General features: G+C 44.8%; 2 protein-coding genes and 1 long non-coding RNA gene across 3 annotated transcripts in view; all 3 read left to right on the top strand.

Moving 5' to 3' along the window:
- LOC310701812 (uncharacterized protein) overlaps positions 1-13,659 on the top strand; it is a 69,689-nt gene extending 56,030 nt beyond the window's left edge. The window contains exon 2 of the mRNA XM_083493212.1: positions 10,913-13,659. Coding sequence (XP_083349338.1) covers positions 11,002-12,012 — 1,011 coding nt within the window. The 5' untranslated portion in view covers positions 10,913-11,001 and the 3' untranslated portion in view covers positions 12,013-13,659. The remainder of the gene's footprint in view (positions 1-10,912) is intronic.
- Positions 1-18,771, top strand: part of LOC310701693 (uncharacterized protein) — a 67,036-nt gene that overhangs the window by 14,170 nt on the left and 34,095 nt on the right. The window lies entirely within an intron of this gene.
- On the top strand, positions 5,048-17,155 carry LOC310702194. The gene is made up of 3 exons (XR_014523343.1): positions 5,048-5,383; positions 14,301-14,491; positions 15,845-17,155. It is a non-coding gene; the product is annotated as an uncharacterized lncRNA (long non-coding RNA).

Raw genomic sequence — 18,771 nt, 5'->3', positions numbered from 1 at the left:
CACAGAAGAGATTACTTCTTAATTTTTCTTTAAAAATAGCTTTTTAAAAATAACTTCTTTTCTCTTTTTTTAAAAAAAACGTGTCCCCAGATTGCTACTCTGACTTTAAAGATGGGCAGTGGAAGTGGCACATGCTTCACTTCTGGGTTGGCGCCATCGCCGAATGGCGGACTCCCTCCGAGCTCCGGAGGGAGCCTGCTCGGCAGGGGCTGGGTTCTACCGCGCCGGCGACGCGGGGACCCTCAAAAACCATGGGCGCTGAAACCCATGGGCATGGTGACTCGGCGGGCACCGTTTGCCCCCCCGACCCGCGAAGGAGCCTTTTTAAAGGCTGCGGAGCGGGTGACGGGGGGTGGTGGTGCTATGAGTCCTCCGCTTCCCCTGCCGAGCGAAGCCGCATGCCATTCAACGGAGAGCGCTGACTTCTTCCATTGAAAATTTGGACTTAAAAGAATAATCCGTGAGTAATTGGAACTCGGATTAAAAAGGGGGAAAATTTTTTTTTAAATCTGGAGCGAGCGGGGGAGGTGCAAAAAGGAAGTCAGCCTCCCCCCTGTTGTAGAGGAGTTAAAGCAAAGGATTTGACAACTAAGATCGAGCGCAACCTTATTTGGATAAAGTTATCAATTTCGCGATGGAAAAGTATAAGATTGGGCTGGAGGAGAAAAGTGGAATGTGAATTAAAATGCAACCCCCCCCCCCCGGAAACCCCGGGAGCGATCCGTGAGAGCGCCGGGAGAGGAGAAATAGAGGTTTTGACAGCTGTCAAAGGAGCTGTCAAAGTGGAAGAACAAAAAGAGAACTTTGTTACGAGGACTTTGCCGGTTACATTTGTTACAAATTGGATATAAATTGTTTAAAACAAGGAATAACAAGTTACTTTGACTGTTGGGTGTGATCTGGAAGGAAACTGAGTTACTATAATCCCTCTAGAGGAGCTGTGGGACACTACAAGTATTGTTGCTATGGAATTTGAATAGGACTTTTTATCTCCTGGGAAACTGCAGAAGTGGAACACTATTTTGTCTACAGAGGTCTATACACTAAAGGAGACAATAGATTTATCTATTGAAGAATGGAAGGGACTTGACGTAATGTTTTGTTCCTGAATAACAAAGCCTCTGTAGAGGAATTAGAAGCTTTTGGAATTAGAACATTTGTGCAGAAGAACAGGGGGGGGGGAGGAGGAGGAGAGAGATCAACAAGAACAACAAGAGAAGTGGGAACATTTGGGACATCCAGATTTGAAAGATCTAAAGGAATAAAATTGGAGGTTTTACTCTTAAATATAAAGATCTGGATGGAAAAAATGGACCTTTTTGAGACAGACTCCTTCCAAGATTGGACATTCAAAATTAAAGATGACCAAAAGACGACAAAGACTATTTAAAAGACGACAAAGCGGACTGGTGAAGGACTATGGCTTAGATGTGGGAGCTCCAGAACGACAGTAGACATTGATGGACATTGGGAACGCAACCGGGAAAGGGGGGAGGGAAATTTGGAATCCAAAGCGTGTTAAATTACAATTTATTCCTTTTTTTATTTTTTTATTCAAATCTGTATTAAAGAGGGGAACTCGTGGAAGGGAACAGGTCGATTTTAGGGGATGGGAAAATATTTTTAAATTGGGTCAATGATAAGAAGTTTAAAACTTGGGGTAAGAATTTGTTGAATTTATTTGAAAGAATTGGAATACAAGAGGGGGAGGGGAGGGGAAGTCCTGGAAAGATGCTAATGAAAATAAGGTTTTAAATTTGGATGTTTTTCTTTTTCTGTTATATTTGAAAATTTTTAATAAATATTATTAAAAAAAAAAAAAGGAAGTGGCACATGCTTCTGCTAAAAGCAGATCTAGGGAAGATTAAGTTAATTGCAAGCCTAAACACACTTGGGTCCCATTAGAGAGGATCCTCATGAGGCCGGAGGAACATCACCCGGCTGAGAGGGGTGAAGGCCACTCCCTGCAAGGCCTTTCCCACCTGGTCTTGGGGGCAGGACCCAGAGTCACCCAGCCCTACTATGTTAAATTTGTATTCTGTAGTTGACCTCCTTTGTAATGTTTTCCTTAAAATCTTTTAAGGTAATATTTTAGTTTTCTGTTATGTTGTTTTGAATGTATACTCTATACAGTAGTAAGTTGGGATAAAAACACCTCGGGTGACAAACACTTCAGGTTACAAACTCCACTAACCTGGAGGTAGTACCTCGGGTTGAGAACTTTACCTCAGGATGAGAACGGAAATTGCACGGCGGCAGTGGAAGGCCCCATTAGCTAAAGTGGTACCTCAAGTTAAGAACAGTTTCAGGTTAAGAATGGACCTCCAGAACCAATTAAGTTCTTAACCCAAGGCACCACTGTATTTCACTCTTTTCAAATTGTTTTATTTATGTTTTATTGGTTTAATATGCTGTAAACCGCTTTGAGGTTTTTCTTAAAAATATAAAGCAGTATAGAAATGAAATAAATAACAATAAAGTATAGAGCAGGGATATCCAACATGGGGTTGTTCAGATGTTGGGCAACGACTCTTATAAGCCTCAGCCCGTACGGCCAAGGTTGATGGGAGTTGTATTTCAAAAGCTCAGGGGTTTAAAATCTCATGTTTCTTACCACTTGTCATCATGAATAATTTTAGGTAAAACTTTTGTTGATACAGAATTCATTTTTAGCTTCCAGGAGCAGCTGGTCACTTCTGCTTTATAAACAAACCCAAATATATTGAAACACTTTACATTAAAACCAAATTTCAGAACAGATACAAACATAATTTTTCTTAAAAAAAACCACACACCTTTTTTTTTTACTTTACAAACCATTATCTTCTCAATCCAAGATTTGCTTTTCATGTGAATAAAAATACTTTGTTAGCAAGGGGGTACAGAAAAAAAAAGTTACAATAAAAGCATTATCAGCATTTAAAAATAAATGCTAGTGGTTGTTCAAGGCATTGAGTTACAAATGAAGGCAAAGATCAACCATTGCTAGGTAGAGCCTGGAGACATAATCCTAGAATCAACCCCTGCCCCCCACAGCCCGCTTTTGCCTGTAAATGTACGGTATGTGATTCAAAGCTCATATAAATCATATTTTTTGACATTAATTCTGATGGGCGGAGGCGAGTTTAAAGGCAACCAAAGTATGGAGATATATTTGGGTTTGAGAGGCAGGTGGTCCACTGCTGGACGGCCATCTTGACCAGAATCTTTCTCAAGGCCTTGTCTTTTTCAGCCCAGGTAGGCCTTGGAATTCAGAATGCTTTGGAACTGAATTGATGCGACAGAAGCAAGAGGATGGGCAATGAATTCTGATGGCTTGCTTGGAACAGAAATGTATTTGGAAGACACTGTGCTGAAGAGGTATATTTGCAAAAAGCGAAAAAACCTCACAGCCCACTCCACAAATTAAAGCAACCTTAACAAACTACAGCTCCCAGAATTCTTTGGGGGAAGCCATGACTGTTTAAAGTGGTATAGTGCCCTTGAAGGACAGAGATGCCTCAGCTTTCTAAATCTTGGTTGCCAACCTCATCTCTGGGGCCAAGCCAGGTCTAGAGGTGTGAGGCTGCATGTCTGCTGCCGCAACTGATTCCTGTATAAAATATACACCACGGTTGGGTTGAAACGGCACTCTTTACACTTACCTGGTTTGCACATGGTGTTAATGTGCCAAGGGTGGAGAACTTCAGACCCAGGGAGCCAAATGCACATGTGGTCTGTGGTCCTCTGAATTCACTGCTCTGAATCCATGGCTCTGCTTCGCCCCTTAGCCAGCCGGGATGTACCTTTCAACTCTTGACAATGCCTCCTCCCTCTTTGGTAGAAGGCAGATAGTTGTGTGTGTATCTGATATAACTTCCTCTGGAAAGGCAAAAGTTGCGCTTCTTGTTTGACCCACCTTTGCCTCTCTCACTCTGCCCAGCCCTGGCATGTGGCCTCTGGAAGGCGATCCAAGAGGGAATTTGGCCCTTGGTCTGAAAAACAGTGGAAGCTTCCAAACTGACAGTTGCGCAAGAGAATGCAAACCTAAGGCCTGCCCACATCCCACTGAACTATGCTAGGCTATGACTTCTGTCATTCCTGGCCATTGGCCACGCCAGTAGGGGCTAATGGGACTTGGAGTAAAGGAATGGTTGAGGGAACTATGGATATAGTGTGAAAAAATAAAGACGTTCAGAGAGATGTTATTACAGCTGTAGGGCTTGTGCACATTTCCCTTCCCTTTGATGGGATCTCAGCAATCGAGATGCTGCTTAGATTTGTTTATCACCATCGCCCCCCTCCCATTTGCTAGTGGATTCATTGCTACAGAGTTCTTGTGTATATAGTGGAATACAGGTACTACTGGCAGTGTTGATTGTCTCTCCCCCCCCCCCCCAATTTATTGCTTTATTTGGTAGGACTGAAAGGAAAGCAAAGAACTTCCCCTCTCTCCTTACAAATTAAAACTGCCTTCCACTTTTCCTCAGTATTTCCTGTGAAGAATATTGCTTTCACATCCGTATCGTACATTTGGCAGGCATCTAAAGTACATGGTCGTCGTCGTCCCCCCCCCCCCCCAGTGGTCGAATGGGAGGTATTCTTTGACAGCGTGTCTGTCTTGCTGCTGCTGCTGCTGCTGCTGCTGCTGCTGCATGTCACTGTTCCCTGTTTCTGTGTGTCTGTGAGGAGAATACAGGACACTGCAAAAGACACAGGGTGTTATGAAGGTGCAATAAGCCAGTCAGAGTGTGGTCCCTCCCTATAATGTAAACAGAGACACTTCTTTTCAGGAGATTTCTGTATAAATAACACTTTGCTGAGGTGTAAGTGGGGACTAAGTGAGGTTGGAGTGGAACCATGTTTGCATGAACATGAGAATGTAAAATATGCTCTCCATTTATATATTTATTAAAATACTGTATTCATTTACCCAGAAGAGTCATTGGGCTTTTTTGCTGTAAGCTGCTTCCTACATTGTAAGAAGTGGGTCATGAGACCCTTGATCCCTCCTTGAAATACAATCTGAATCAAATGGGTGAGGCAGTAAAGAGTTTATTGATTACAATACGTTCTTGCAAGAGGGCGGGGTCCACAGTAGCTGATGCTCCCTATACTCGGAGCCCAGGTTCCCTCCCTCGTCTCCCCATTGGCTGGTCCTGCAAGGTTTTCCTTCCCCCAGTTATCAAAGGAAAGGAAAGAGGGGGGGGGAGAAACTTCTCCTTCCTCGCCAGAGTCACCTGACTTCCGGCTTCACCAGCGGAGATAAAAGGAGGGAGGGGTCTGCTTCCTTCTAATTAAGCCTCCTCATTAAGCGGGGTCACTCACTGCCTCCCTGGCGAGGCTCCCATTCCCGCCCCCGTTGTCCAGGGTCGCTGCATCTGCCGCCGCCCTCAGATTTCGGGTGAGTGCAAAGCCAGCGGCGGGAAGGAGGGAAGGGGCTTGGCAAGGGGTGGGGGTCCAGGATGAGAAGCCCCGGGACGGGGAGAAAAGAGAAGGGAGGAAAGGGAGCTGTTTTTCTTAATGGGGCCTTGAAGGTGGGGGAGGGCGGGTTCCCGTTGTGGAAAGAGAGAAGCTTCTTCCTGCCCGGATCTGGTGCAAAGGGATTTGCCTGGAAGGAGGCGGGGAAGGGAAGAGGCTTGGGCATTGATGGGCAGGTTAATAATAATAATAATAGTACCTGCCCCTCTGGCTGGGTTTCCAGTGTGGCTTACAACTTAGATAAACCATAATAAAAGATCAAACGTTAAAACCTTCCCAGTACAGGGCTGCCTCCAGATGTCTTCTAAAAGTCAGATAGTTGTTTATTTGAAATTGGAAGGGAGGGCTTTCCACAGGGAGGGCGCCACCACCGAGAAGGGCCTCTGCCTGGTTCCCTGTAACCTCGCTTCTTGCAGGGAGGGAACTGGCAGAAGACCCTCGGAAGTGAACCTCAGTGTCCTTCCTTCCTTCTCTTTAGACACCAGGCAAAAGCATTCCTCTTCTCCCAGGCATTGGGCTCATTAAACAATCTATGGCCTGTCCAGTTAACATGGGTTTAGCCCAGTCTGATTTTGTAGTGACTGCGTCTCCTTATACCTCTTCCAAAATTTAGAAATGCCCCCTTTGGTTAAGTTTCTGCCAATTTTTCTTCTAATATCTTCATAACTGTAGCCTTGTTCACTTAATAGTACTATTTTACATCCCTTTCTAGGTGACCAGTCATCTCTTTGTGCCATTTATTTAATTACGTTTTACAAGCTCACTAAATGAAAAAAACCTCAACCAACTTGATAGCAATCGCAAAACACATTTTTTAAAAAAATATTTTTATTGAATTTTCAAATTATAACAACAAATTTCCACAAATCTTAATTGAACAATTTCTATATCTGTATGTCTCCCCTCCCTCCTCTTTGGCTTCCCCCATATTTCCGTATTGATTTTTAAACAAATTCTATACTCTGCTGATTTTGCTTCTTATATAGTTGTCAAAACCTGGCAAAGAGTCCATATCTTTATACTGTCTTTTTCTATAGTTTATAAATGGTTCCCACTCTTTTTTGAAATCAATGTTGTCTCTCTCGTGTATTCTCTCTGTCAGCTTAGCCAGTTCCGTGTAGTCCATAAGCTTGGCTTGCACTGCTTCCTTTGTTGGCGTTTTCTGTTTTCCATACTTGTGCTAATAAAATTCTTGTTGCTGTTGTCGCATACATAAACTATGTCCAATTTTCCTCTCATGTATCATGATCTAAAATTAGAAGCAGGAAAGAGTGTGGTTTTTAAACAAAGGGTTTTCTCAACATTTTTTTCAGTTCATTATATATCATTTCCCAGTATTCTTTAACCTTCTTGCATTCCCACCATACATGAAAAAAGTACATATCTTGGATCCTGTTTTATACATTTTTGCAGTTTTTCCAGTGTGATATACCATCTATATATCATTTTCAAATACAGTGGTACCTCAGGTTATAGATGCTTCAGGTTACAGACTCTGCTAGCCCAGAAATAGTACCTTAGGTTAAGAACTTTGCTTCAGGATGAGAACAGAAATCGTGCTCCGGCGGCGCAGCAGCAGCAGGAGGCCCCATTAGCTGAAGTGGTGCGTCAGGTTAAGAACAGTTTCAGGTTAAGAATGGACCGCTGGAATGAATTACTGTATTTTTCGCTCTATAACACGCACCTGACCATAACACGCACATCGTTTTTAGAGGAGGAAAACAAGGGAAAAAACATTCTGAATGAAACAGTGGATGTATCATTTTTGTGCTTCATGATGTGGCCACAGACATGTGATCTGATGGTGAATTTGGGGTGACCCAATGCAAAAATCCTGAGAATCCCTGTGGATCCATGCTTTGTAACCACGTTTTTGCACCACTGCAGCCCCAGGCAACAGTGGGTGTGTGATTTTGGGGGGGGCAGGCTGTAGCCATGGAAATGCTATGTGATCTGATGGTGAATTTGGGGTGACCCAATGCAAAGATTCTGAGGATCCATGTAGTTCCATGCTTTGTAACCACATTTTTGCACCATTGTAGCCCCAGGCAACAGTGGGTGCGTGATTTTTGGGGGCAGGCTGTAGCCATGGACATGCTATGGGATCTGATGGTGAATTTGGGGTGACCCAATGCAAAGATCCTGAGGATCCATGTGGATCCATGCTTTTTAACCACATTTTAAGTGGGGAGGGAAGGAAAAACACAGAAGGGACAAGGAGCAGGAGAGGGGTGTGCAGGGAAGCAGCTGGCTAAGAATGCAGGAGAGGAGTATAACGGGAGGGGGGAAAGGAAGGCAAAAGTTTTCCCTCACCTACCCACCCAAGCCAGCCAGCTTTCTCTCTCTCTCTCTCTCTCTCTCCCTCTCTCTCCCACCTGCATGTTTTCAGCAGCACCAGAGCACAGAGAGGACACTCTGCTTTCCCCTCTGCTTGCCTGGAGGGGAGGGGCTTTCCCTGCTCTTTGTTCCGTTTGAGCAAAAACAGCAAGGAAACAGAGGAGGGTGGGCAGTAAGACCCTGAGGCAGAATGCAGGAAAGCAGCCGCTTCCTCTTTTCAGGTTTCCCTTCTCCAAGACGCGCAATTTGATTTTTGCCTGATTTTTTTTGCCTCCCCTCGCGCCATTTGGCTCCAGGGACCACACATTCGCTCAATAACACACACAGACATTTCCCCTTCCTTTTTAGGAGAAAAAATCTGCGTGTTATAGAGGGAAAAATACGGTAAGTACTTAACCCAAGGTACCACTGTAATTTTCTCTTAATGATATACAATCTGTAAACTTTACATTTGTTTTCATAAACTTTCCCATTCCTCCAACTGTATATTAAGCCCAACATCCGGAGCCCATTTTATTTGGGCTGATTTTACCTTCTCATCTAAAGTCTCTCCATATAGCAAAATGTTATATGCTCTCTTCAATAATTTGGTATTTCCCTCCACAACTTCCTTTTGAAAGTTTGAGATAGTATAGCTGAACCCCCTTTTATTATCTTCTTTAAATTGCTCATTAATTTGTCTGTGATGCAACCAACTTTGTAAAGTACCTTTCAAGTTTTCATAACTTTTAAATTTCAAACCTTTCTCCTCTTCTATTAACAAATCTCTATATGTTGGCCACTTTCCTTTTTTATCACCCCTCCAGCTACACAGGGTCTAATCCTGCCAGACTGGTGGATGTCTCAAAAAATTCCAAGTTGTTGGATATTCAAATCGCAGAGCTTGTCAAAACTGAGAGGCAACTATTTACAAATCCTGTTCTTTCAGCAAAGCAGGAATTTTAGGGTTAAAAATACATTTGCTTTCACTCAGAGGCTGAAATGTAGATTTTTGGGGGCTTTCATCTCATTCATCTCATTCCATCTTATTCACAAAACGTCTCTGCAGGGTTCTCCCCTGAATAGCAGAAGTACGGCTTCCATTTTTAATACTTCTCACTTTGAAGTTCAAATTGAATTTAAGTCCAAATTTTTAAATTCCTCTCCAAAAGCTTCTTTTTCTTTTACCTTATAACAGAAGATCTGTCACTTCAGAGGGCGGCTTTTAGGCTTCGGTTATTCAGGTGTGCGTTGGAGCCGACAGCCCGCCTCGACCGTCTTCCCCTCCCTGATGCAACTGCGGGAGCCGGTTTGACGGGAGACCTGGGGCTCAGCTGGACCCCGTGGCAGCCCCACTCTTCTGCAGAGTTTTGTGCGGGGGGCTTTTTTTAGCCCCTAAACCTCTCCTCGGTGGCCTGAAATCCTCCTAAGGGCTCTGTCCTACTCCAGCCCGGAAGCTCGCAATCACAAAGTCAACTCTTTGTGACATTTATTGTATTTTATTACATTTTACAAGTTCACTAACTGAAAGAACAAAAAAATCCCCAACCAACTTGATTGCAATCACATAACACACTGACAAATGTCCTGCTTATTTATGTTGCAATCCTTCCTAAAAGTTGTTGTATTACATTCTACTTTAAATTACAGTGGTACTTTAAATTACAGTGGTCTGTTCTCAACCTGAAACTGTTCTTAACCTGAAGCACTACTTTAGCTAATGGGGCCTCCTGCTGCCGCCGTGCCACCAGAGCACAATTTCTGTTCTCATTCTGAAGCAAAGTTCTTAACCCGAGGTACTATTTCTGGGTTAGCGGAGTCTGTAACCTGAAGCATCTGTAACCTGAGGTGTCTGTAACCTGAAGTACCACTGTATCTTTCCGTTGATATATAATTTTATGGTATTACTCCCAAAAAGGGGGGTATTATGAGCAATCAAACCCCAGAAAAACACCTTCTCCAAGGTTTCCACAATTTTGACCACTAGTGTATGTTGTCTTCTAGGTCCAAAGACATACATGCACACACAGATAGCATGAGCAAGCAGGGCTCCAAAGTGCTTCTCTTGAGAACTTGCCATCTAAGTTGTTTGCTCACGGCAAAAGCTCCTATTTCCCAAAAGGACAGGAGGGGGAGGTCTCTCCCCCACTTTTAACCCACCCACTCCCACCGCACGGAAGGGAGAGGTCTTGTTCATTCACAATCCCTGGATCCACCGCCTCTCCCAGGGGATCCAGATGCAAGCAAGGTGCTTTCTTCTTCTCCATTCAAGGGCAACCCATGTATTCAAAGCAGTCCTTTGCAGATTAAGACTTAAGTTCAAAATAAGTACAAAAACCCGACAAAAAGACTCATGGGTTTATAGTGGCACCAGCTTTCCTAGTCAAGATTCCACAATGTCAGACTATAGCTCACAAAAGCTTAAGCCATAATACATTTATGAGCCTTTATGGGCTACAGAAGATGAATAAACAGAAGCATAGTTAATCTATGGTCTTCCATCCCACAAGAGACAGTGACTGCCAGCAACTTGGATATCTTGAAAAAAGGGATTAGGCTGGTGTCTGTGCTCTGCCCTCGTAGTCCTAGGCAATAATGCTTCTTAATACTAGTTTCTGGAAAGCACAGGAGAGCAGAGGGCTCTTGGGCTGAAATCTATCTTGCTGGTTTCCCCCAGGCATCTGCTTGGCCACTGTGAAAACAGGATGCTTGACTAGGTGGGTCTTTGCCCGATGCAGCAGGCTGTTATTAGGTTGTAATACGTTGTAATAATTTTACACTTACATGTGGCATAGGAACACCTCAGTTATACTTCTTCCTCATAGGAGAGACTGCTATTGGAGCATGAGATCATTTCTTCACTTGAAAAAGAAAAAGACAGAGATGTGTCTTATAAGCCAGTTCCACCGTAGATATCTACTATAAAATGATGGTGCTTTCTTAAGTGTGAATGGCGTGATCATGGGTTTCTCTTGCCATTATCTCATCTGCATTCCTAAAAATTTGGAACATGGAGACAGTGGACAATGGAGAGGGTGTTAAAATAAGAGAAGGTGCACATGGGAATTGACATGTGCTTAGTTCATTTATTGTCTTTCCTAAAAGTCTAACAGGATTCTTTCCCTGCCCCAAACAGGTGAGGAAGATGATGGTCAGGATTCTACGGAAAGGTCTGTGAAATCAGTGGGAAGAGCAGAGAAGCCATTTAAATGCAGGGAATGTGGAATGTGCTTTAGTCACTGTGGAAAAATGAGGAAACACCAACAAACTAACACGGGGGGAAAACCGTTTGAATGCATGGAGTGCGGAAAGAGCTTCACTCAAAGTGGTAAACTTAGAAGACATCAACGAACTCACACGGGGGAGAAACCATTTAAATGTATTGAATGTGGAAAGAGCTTTGGTCAAAACGGAGACCTTAGAATACATGAACGAACTCACACAGGGGAGAAACCATTTAAATGCATTGAATGTGGAAAGAGCTTCAGTCAAAGTGGAAACCTTAGAATACATCAACAAACTCACACAGGGGAGAAACCATTTAAATGTATTGAATGTGAAAAGAGTTTCAGTCGTAGTGGAGACCTTAGAATACATCAACGAACTCACACGGGAGAGAAACGGTTTAAATGTATCGAATGTGGAAAGAGCTGCAGTCGTAGTGGTCACCTTAGAATACACCAACGAACTCACACAGGGGAGAAACCATTTAAATGTATTGAATGTGGAAAGAGCTTCAGTCAAAGTGGGACACTTAGAATACATCAACAAATTCACATGGGGGAGAAACTATTTAAATGTATTGAATGTGGAAAGAGCTTCAGTCATAATGGAGCCCTTAGAATACATCAACGTACTCACACGGGGGAGAAACCGTTTCAATGTATTGAATGTGGAAAGAGCTTCAGTCAAAGTGGAAAACTTAGAATACATCAACAAACTCACACGGGGCATAAACCATTTAAATGTCTTGAATGTGGAAAGAGCTTCAGTCAAAGTGGAAACCTTAGAACACACCAACTAACTCACACAGGGGAGAAACCATTTAAATGCATTGAATGTGGAAAGCGCTTCGGTCAAAGTGGAGACCTTAGAAGACATCAACGAACTCACACGCAGAAACCATTTAATTGTATGGAGTGTGGAAAGAGCTTCCGTCAAAGTGGAGGCCTTAGGAAACATCAGCTAACTCACATGGGGGAAACCACAGATGTAGGGAATGTGGAAAGAGCTTAACACGAAGTAGAGACCTTAATATTTATAAGCAAATTCACACAGGTTAAAAACCATATAAACGTATGCAACGTTCCACTCAAGGTTCACTATTTAATTTACATCAAGAAACTCATAAAGGCAGAAATCAATTTTAAATACATGGAACCCATGTGATGTTTTGGTGTTTGTATTTAAATTTGTATACACATATATATGTATTAAAGTAATGAAGGTCACATATACTTGATGTACAAAAGAAGTTGCAAGTTGCTGCTAGATTATCCAGGGGGAGAATGTGAATCTGGAATGCTCAAGGTGTGTGATGAATCTGTTGAGTTTTGACTCCACCCTTCACTGCCAAAATGATGGGCTGCCCTTGTCTTGTGGATCAGCATCTGTCTGGCTTCAGGAAATTGCCTTCCTTCCCCCTTGGTCGTCGATAAGCAGAACAAAGGAAAGGGAGTCTTCTTACCAGTTAGAAACTTTAATGATCCCAGCAAGGGGACAAAGAACCCGTCTTCTAGAAATGGCGGTGCTCCCAATGAAGAGGTCCAGTCCCTCACATCGCTAGTCACCCCTGCCACTTCTGCGTCTCGTAACCTGAGCCTGTACCCGCTGTGCTTTCTGTCCTGCCACTTTTGCTGCTCTCCTCGACCTTGGGGAGAGTGGATGGATGCTTTCCAGAGACAGTGAATCTGTTAGCTCTCCCCCCCTCCAGAGTTTCTTCTGCAAGCTGTTCCCCATCCAGTATTTCCCAGCTTCTGCCTTCTGAACTATGTTCCTCTGCAAATCACTTTTCCAAATCTATACAGTCCTGCTCCTGGGAAGATTCAGGGGAGGGGGAGGTTCCCACAAATGCGCCTCAGTGCAGCTCTCCTTAGCTGGGTCCCTCATGACGGTGGTTAGGTTTTGGTTTAGGTGAGAAAGTGTGGGCCTAGGCTGGGGGGGGGGGAGCAGAGAGAAGGGAAGAGAAGTAGAGGGGATGCTTTATCCATGCAAGGCTAGTTCGTGTTTCTCCCGAGTACGTTCCTGTAATCAGTGAGCGTACATTTAGCAGGAGAGCGTCCCTTTGGCTGGGAGCGTAAGATGCCTCAGGAGACATTAGAGCAAAGCATGTTTATCGCACATGCACCGTGAGAACAGTGGTGGGGAGATGGTAAATAACTCTCAGGGTGCTTAAAAGTAGGCTGTTGTTTCGTGAGAGGGGGTGGGGGGATGAGAGTTTTAGCGACGCTGAACAGGAAGAGCCAAGCGCACCTATAGGATACATGTGCTTGCTACTTTGAGTTTGAAGCTGGGCAGTGGAATTGGCACATGCTTCTGCTGAAAGCAGATCTAGGGAAGATTAAGTTAATTGCAACCATAAAAACACTTGGGTCCCATTAGAGAGGCTGCTCATGAGGCCGGAGGAACATCGCCCTGCTGTGAGATGGAAAGTCCACCACTCCCTGCAAGGTCTTTTCCACCTGGCCAAAGGGGTGGGGCCCAGACTCACCCAGCTCTACTATGTTAAATATGAATTCTGTAGTTGACCTTTGTACTGTTTTATTTTGAAATCTTTAAGATAATATTTTTGTTTTCTGTTATGTTGTTTTTACCGTATACTCTATATTGTGGCAGGGGGGAGCCAGCTGGGTGGGGTATAAATAATAAATTAGTAGTAGTAGTTATTATTATATTTCACATTTTTCACATTGTTTTATTGATTTAATATGCTGTGAACAGCTTTGAGGTTTTTCTTGAAGATATAAAGTGGAATGGAAATTAAATTTAAAAAGTATAGAGCAGGGATATCCAACATGGGGTTGCTCAGATGTTGGGAAACAACTCCCATAAGGCTCAGCCCGTACGGCCAAGATTGATGGGAGTTGTAGTTCAAAAGCTCAAGGGTGGAAAATCTCATGTTTCTTACAACTTTTCATTATGAATAATTATAGGTAAAACTTTTGTTGATACAGAGCTCATTTTTAGCTTCCAGGAGCTTCTGCTTTATAAACAAACCCAAATATATTGAAACACTTTACTTTAAAACCAAATTTTAGAACAGAGGCAAACATAACTTTTTTGAAAAAAAATCTTTTCACTTTACAAACCATAATTTTCTCAATCCAAGATTTGCTTTTCATATGTATGAAAATACTTTGTTAACAAAGAGATACCAAAATGATGATAAAAAATCTGCAATGAAACATTATCAGCATTTAAAATGAAATGCCAGTGGGATGTTCAAAGCATTGAGTTACAAATTAAGGCAAATATCATCCATTGCTAGGTAGTCCAGGAGACTTACTGTATTTTTCGCCCCATAGGGCGCACCTATGGCGGACCACAGCCCCCAGAACAGGCTGCTACCCGCAAGCCTAGGGAGCCGGCGTGACTTTGTGCCGGGCTCCCAAGGGTTACGGAGAGCTGCCCGAAGCCCGGGGTGCGCTGTTCAGGATGCAGACAGCTCTCCACAATCCTAGAATCAACCCCTGGCCCCCACAGCCCGCTTTTGCCTGTAAGTAGACTTGATTCAAAGATCACATAAATCATCATGATTTTTTCCTCATTGATTCTGATGGGCAGGGCGAGTTAAGTCACTGCATGGAGGTATATATGAGTCGGAGTGGCAGGTGATCCACTGCCACACCGCCATCTTGACAAGAATCTTTCTCAAGGCCTTGTCTTCAAGAGGACGGGCAATGAATTCTGATTGCTTGCTTGGAACAGAAATGTATTTGGGAGACACCGCTGAAGAGAAAAAGGGAAAACACTCACAGCCCACACAAATTATCCAGGCTGCTGTGTGGCAGAAATGCATTTTCCCACCTTCCTTTGAAACAGCCTTGCCCTACAACGCTGTGTCACAAGCTGCCCTTGGGAATGGTCCCACATCTCAGAAGGCAGGCAGTGGGCACGAGTGCTGTGTTTCCCTGGGAGGAACACAATGGCACTGGAGGCTGCTGAGCAAAATGGCCCCCAAGGGCTCCATTGTGTTCCCACTTACCTCCTGATTGCTTGCCTTCTCCCTCGAGGGCCACACCCACACCACATCCTGCTTGGCAGGGGGTTGGACTCGATGGCCCTTGTGGTCTCTTCCAACTCTATGATTCTATGATTCTATGAAATCACTCTAGTACCCCTTCAGTCAGTCATGGCTTCCCCCAAAGCATTCTGGGAGCTGTAATTTGCTGAGAGGAGACTCCCTGTTCCCCTCTCAGAGATATAATACGTAGAGTGGCTTCACTATCTATTCCTTGTCACAGAGAACTTGGTGAATTGTAACTCTGAGGGAAATAAGGGTTTTAAGGGTTTGCCATGGTTAAAGACTTGATTGCCTCTTCTCTTCTCCCCTCACCCCCGGCAATATAGCTTCTATAGTTTCTATAGCCTACATATGGTAGAGATATTTAAAATGAGAGTCCTCATAAGGACTCTTTTTTGCTCTTCAAAATATGGCAACCACACCTAACAGCTCCAAGAAACCTTAACAAACTACAGCTCCCAGAATTCTTTGGGGGAAGCCATGAATGTTTAAAGTGGTATACAGTGGTACCACTTGCCCCCTTGACCCGCGCCCGTCCTGGCTGATTAGAGCATGTCTAGATGAGGTGCGGGTCCCCCTGGATGAGATCATTAATCAGTCCCTTGGTACGTGGACTTTCCCAGGGGAGTTGAAGGAAGCAGTGGTGCATCTGTTCTTAAAGAAAACATCTCTAGATCCTTCAGATCTATCCAATTACCGCCCGGTATCGAATCTTCCATACCTGTGTAAGATAATTGAGAGAGCAGTTGCCGAACAGCTTGGTAGGTTTCTGGATGAAACATGGGCTCTGGACCCATTTCAGTCCGTCTTTCACCCTGGTTGCAGGACCGAAACGGCTTTGGTTGCCCTAACAGATGATCTCCATAGACAGCTGGATTGAGGCGGGTCTGGACTGCTGATTCTCTTCCATCTGTCAGCAGCCTTCACGAACCTTTGGACCACCGCCTTACCGACGTAGGGATTCAGAGCACAGTCCGACAATGGCTGCTCTCCTTTATCTCAGGTCGGGGACAGAGGGTGGCGCTAGGGAGGGAGTTGTCACTGCGGTACTCCTTGGTGTGTGGAGTCCCACAGGGTGGAATCCTTTCCCTGATGCTTTTTAATATCTTTTACGTGCCCCCTTGCCCAGATTGTCCGGAGCTTTGGGCTGGATTGTCATCAATATGCTGATGACACCCAGCTTTATCTGTTGATGGACAGCCGCCCTGACTTGGCCCCGGACACACTGACCAGATGCTTGGAAGCTGTGGCTGGATGGCTGCGTGGGAGCCGGTTGAAGTTAAATCCTTCGAAGACAGAGGTCTTCTGGCTGGGTCGGGACAACATGGGATTGGGAGCCCAACTTCCATCTCTTGCAGGGGCTCAATTAGTGCCAGCGCCTTCTGTCAAGAGCTTGGGTGTAACTTTTGATGCCTCCCTTTCCATAGAGGCACAGGTTGCAGCCACAGCAAAGGTGGCGTTTTTCCATCTGCACCGTATTAAAGCAGTTGGTCCCTTACCTTTCTCGCCCTGATCTGGCCACAGTGATCCATGCAACGGTCACCTCCAGGCTTGATTATTGTAACTCACTCTATGTGGGGCTGCCCTTGAGGCTGACTCAGAAACTCCAGCGGGTGCAGAATGCCGCGGCAAGACTCCAGTGCTTTACCAACTGCACTGGCTCCCGGTGGAGTACAGGGTCAGGTTTAAGGTGCTGGTTTTGACCTTTAAAACCCTATGCGGCCTAGGACCCACTTACCTATGGGACTGCCTCTCCTGGTATGCCCTGCGGAGGACCTTAAGTTCCGCGAATGACAACATTTTGGAGGTCCTGGGTCTCAAGGTGGTTAGATTGGTCTCAACTAGGGCCAGGGCCTTTTCAGTACTGGCCCCAACTTGGTGGAACGCTCTGCCACAAGGGACTAGGGCCCTGCGGGACTTGACATCTTTCCACAGGGCCTGCAAGACAGAGCTGTTCCACCCGGCCTTTGGTCTGGACTCAGTCTGACCTTTATGTTTCCCTCCCCTTATGGTTTTGATTTATGGGCTACTTTTAAAATGAGGCTGCATTTTAAATTGCATTTTAATCTGTATTTTAAATTGGTTCCCCCCCATTATGTTTTACTGCAATTTTACTGGTGTTGCCCGGCTCTGGCCACGGAGGGCGGGGTATAAATAAAATTTATAATTATTACTATTATTATTTTTATTATCAGACATTAAGAACTTCCTGATCCTGCTTCTCCTATATGGAGAAGTTTTTATGTTTGATGCTTCATTGGTTTTTTAAAAATATTCTGTTGGGAGCTCCCCTAGTGGCTGGGGAAACCCAGCCAGATGAGCAGGTATAAATAAGGTTGTTGTTACAATATTATTATTCTTATGCTTAATTGAATAGCAGTTGCCGGAAGCCGCTGGAGGGGAGAGATGCTCTTCAGCTCCCATCCTCCGTGCAGGCTTGGCCACCGTGAGGAGACAGTGCTGAGTTTCCTGCATTGCAGGGGGTTGGACTAGATGACTCTCAGGGTCCCCTTCCATCTCAACGATTCTATGATTCTAACAGGGTGCGGGACTAGATGGGCTTGATGAAACTACAGGGCTCTTCGTGCGGAGGGGTATGTGAGTGAGTGAGAAAGAGCGTACCTTCAGAGAGAGAAGTAGGTTTTTGTGTGTGTGTGTGTGTGTGTGTGTGTGTGTGTGTGTGTGTCTGTGAGAGAGAGAATCTTCAGGGAGAGGCCATGTCTCTTATTTGCAACCAGGATGAAGGAGCTGCAATACCCCCACACTTGACCCACCGCTTCCCTGCCTGCTCTCTCTCCACCCCCAACCCCAATTCTAGGTATTGCATTGCACAACCCCCCCCAATGCACCCCCCCAAGTTTGCTTACCCTGAGGCGCTTTGCACTCAGCGGATTCCTTGCAGGACAAGGACAGTGCACGACAGAAGAGGCAGTTAGATCCATCTTTTAGGCAGTTAGATCCATCTTTTAGATTTAGGGAAGCTAGTCTCAAACGTTTGTTGGGGGAGATCTAGGTGTTTTTTTGTGTGGGGGAAGTTATTTGTCCTGTCTTCAAGCTTTTTATGATGGAGGACCTCTGTAGCCAACCCCAACGACACGATCTCAAGATGGAAGGGGAGGGAACAGCTGCAGTCGCCTGCGATTCCTGCGCAATGTTTGCCATCTTGCCAAAGGTTGCAGGCAGCTTTACCTGCAGCAATTGCATGTTGATTGCCCTCTTAAAAGACAAAGTCCAGCAACTGGAGGAACGTGTAGCTACGCTCCAAAGAATTAGAGAGCTGGAGCTCTTCTTGGAAGCAACAGAGCACACCGTCTGCACCAAGGAGGAGACAGGGGACTCCCCTGAGAAGGAGTCTAGTTCACCAACACAGGAGCCAGATATATGGAGAAACGTGACTCAAAGAAGTAGGAGGCCCAGGGTTCACTCTGATTGCTTAGAAATACACAATCGCTTTGAGGTCCTCTCCCCTAGCATGGAAGACGAAGAGCAGACTCCATTTGAGGATCTCTCCCTCATTACAGTCGATCAGGTATATGAAGACGAGCAGCAAAGTCAGTCCTCAGGGAATGTGCAGGCGACCTTGGAACGGACAGCTCACGGAAGAACCCCGACCAAACCCAAGAGGAGGCGTGTAGTGGTGATAGGGGATTCCCTACTGAGGGGAACAGAAGCAGTGATCTGTGGGCCTGACAAGATGTCTCGGGAAGTGTGCTGTCTCCCCGGGGCTAAGATCCAAGATGTAACTGAACGAC

This window comes from Podarcis liolepis, assembly GCF_965112155.1.
Source record: "Podarcis liolepis genome assembly, chromosome: 2".
NCBI lineage: Eukaryota > Metazoa > Chordata > Lepidosauria > Squamata > Lacertidae > Podarcis > Podarcis liolepis.
The sequence above is the reverse complement of the archived record's forward strand: the minus strand, read 5'-3'. Positions and strand labels throughout refer to the sequence as shown.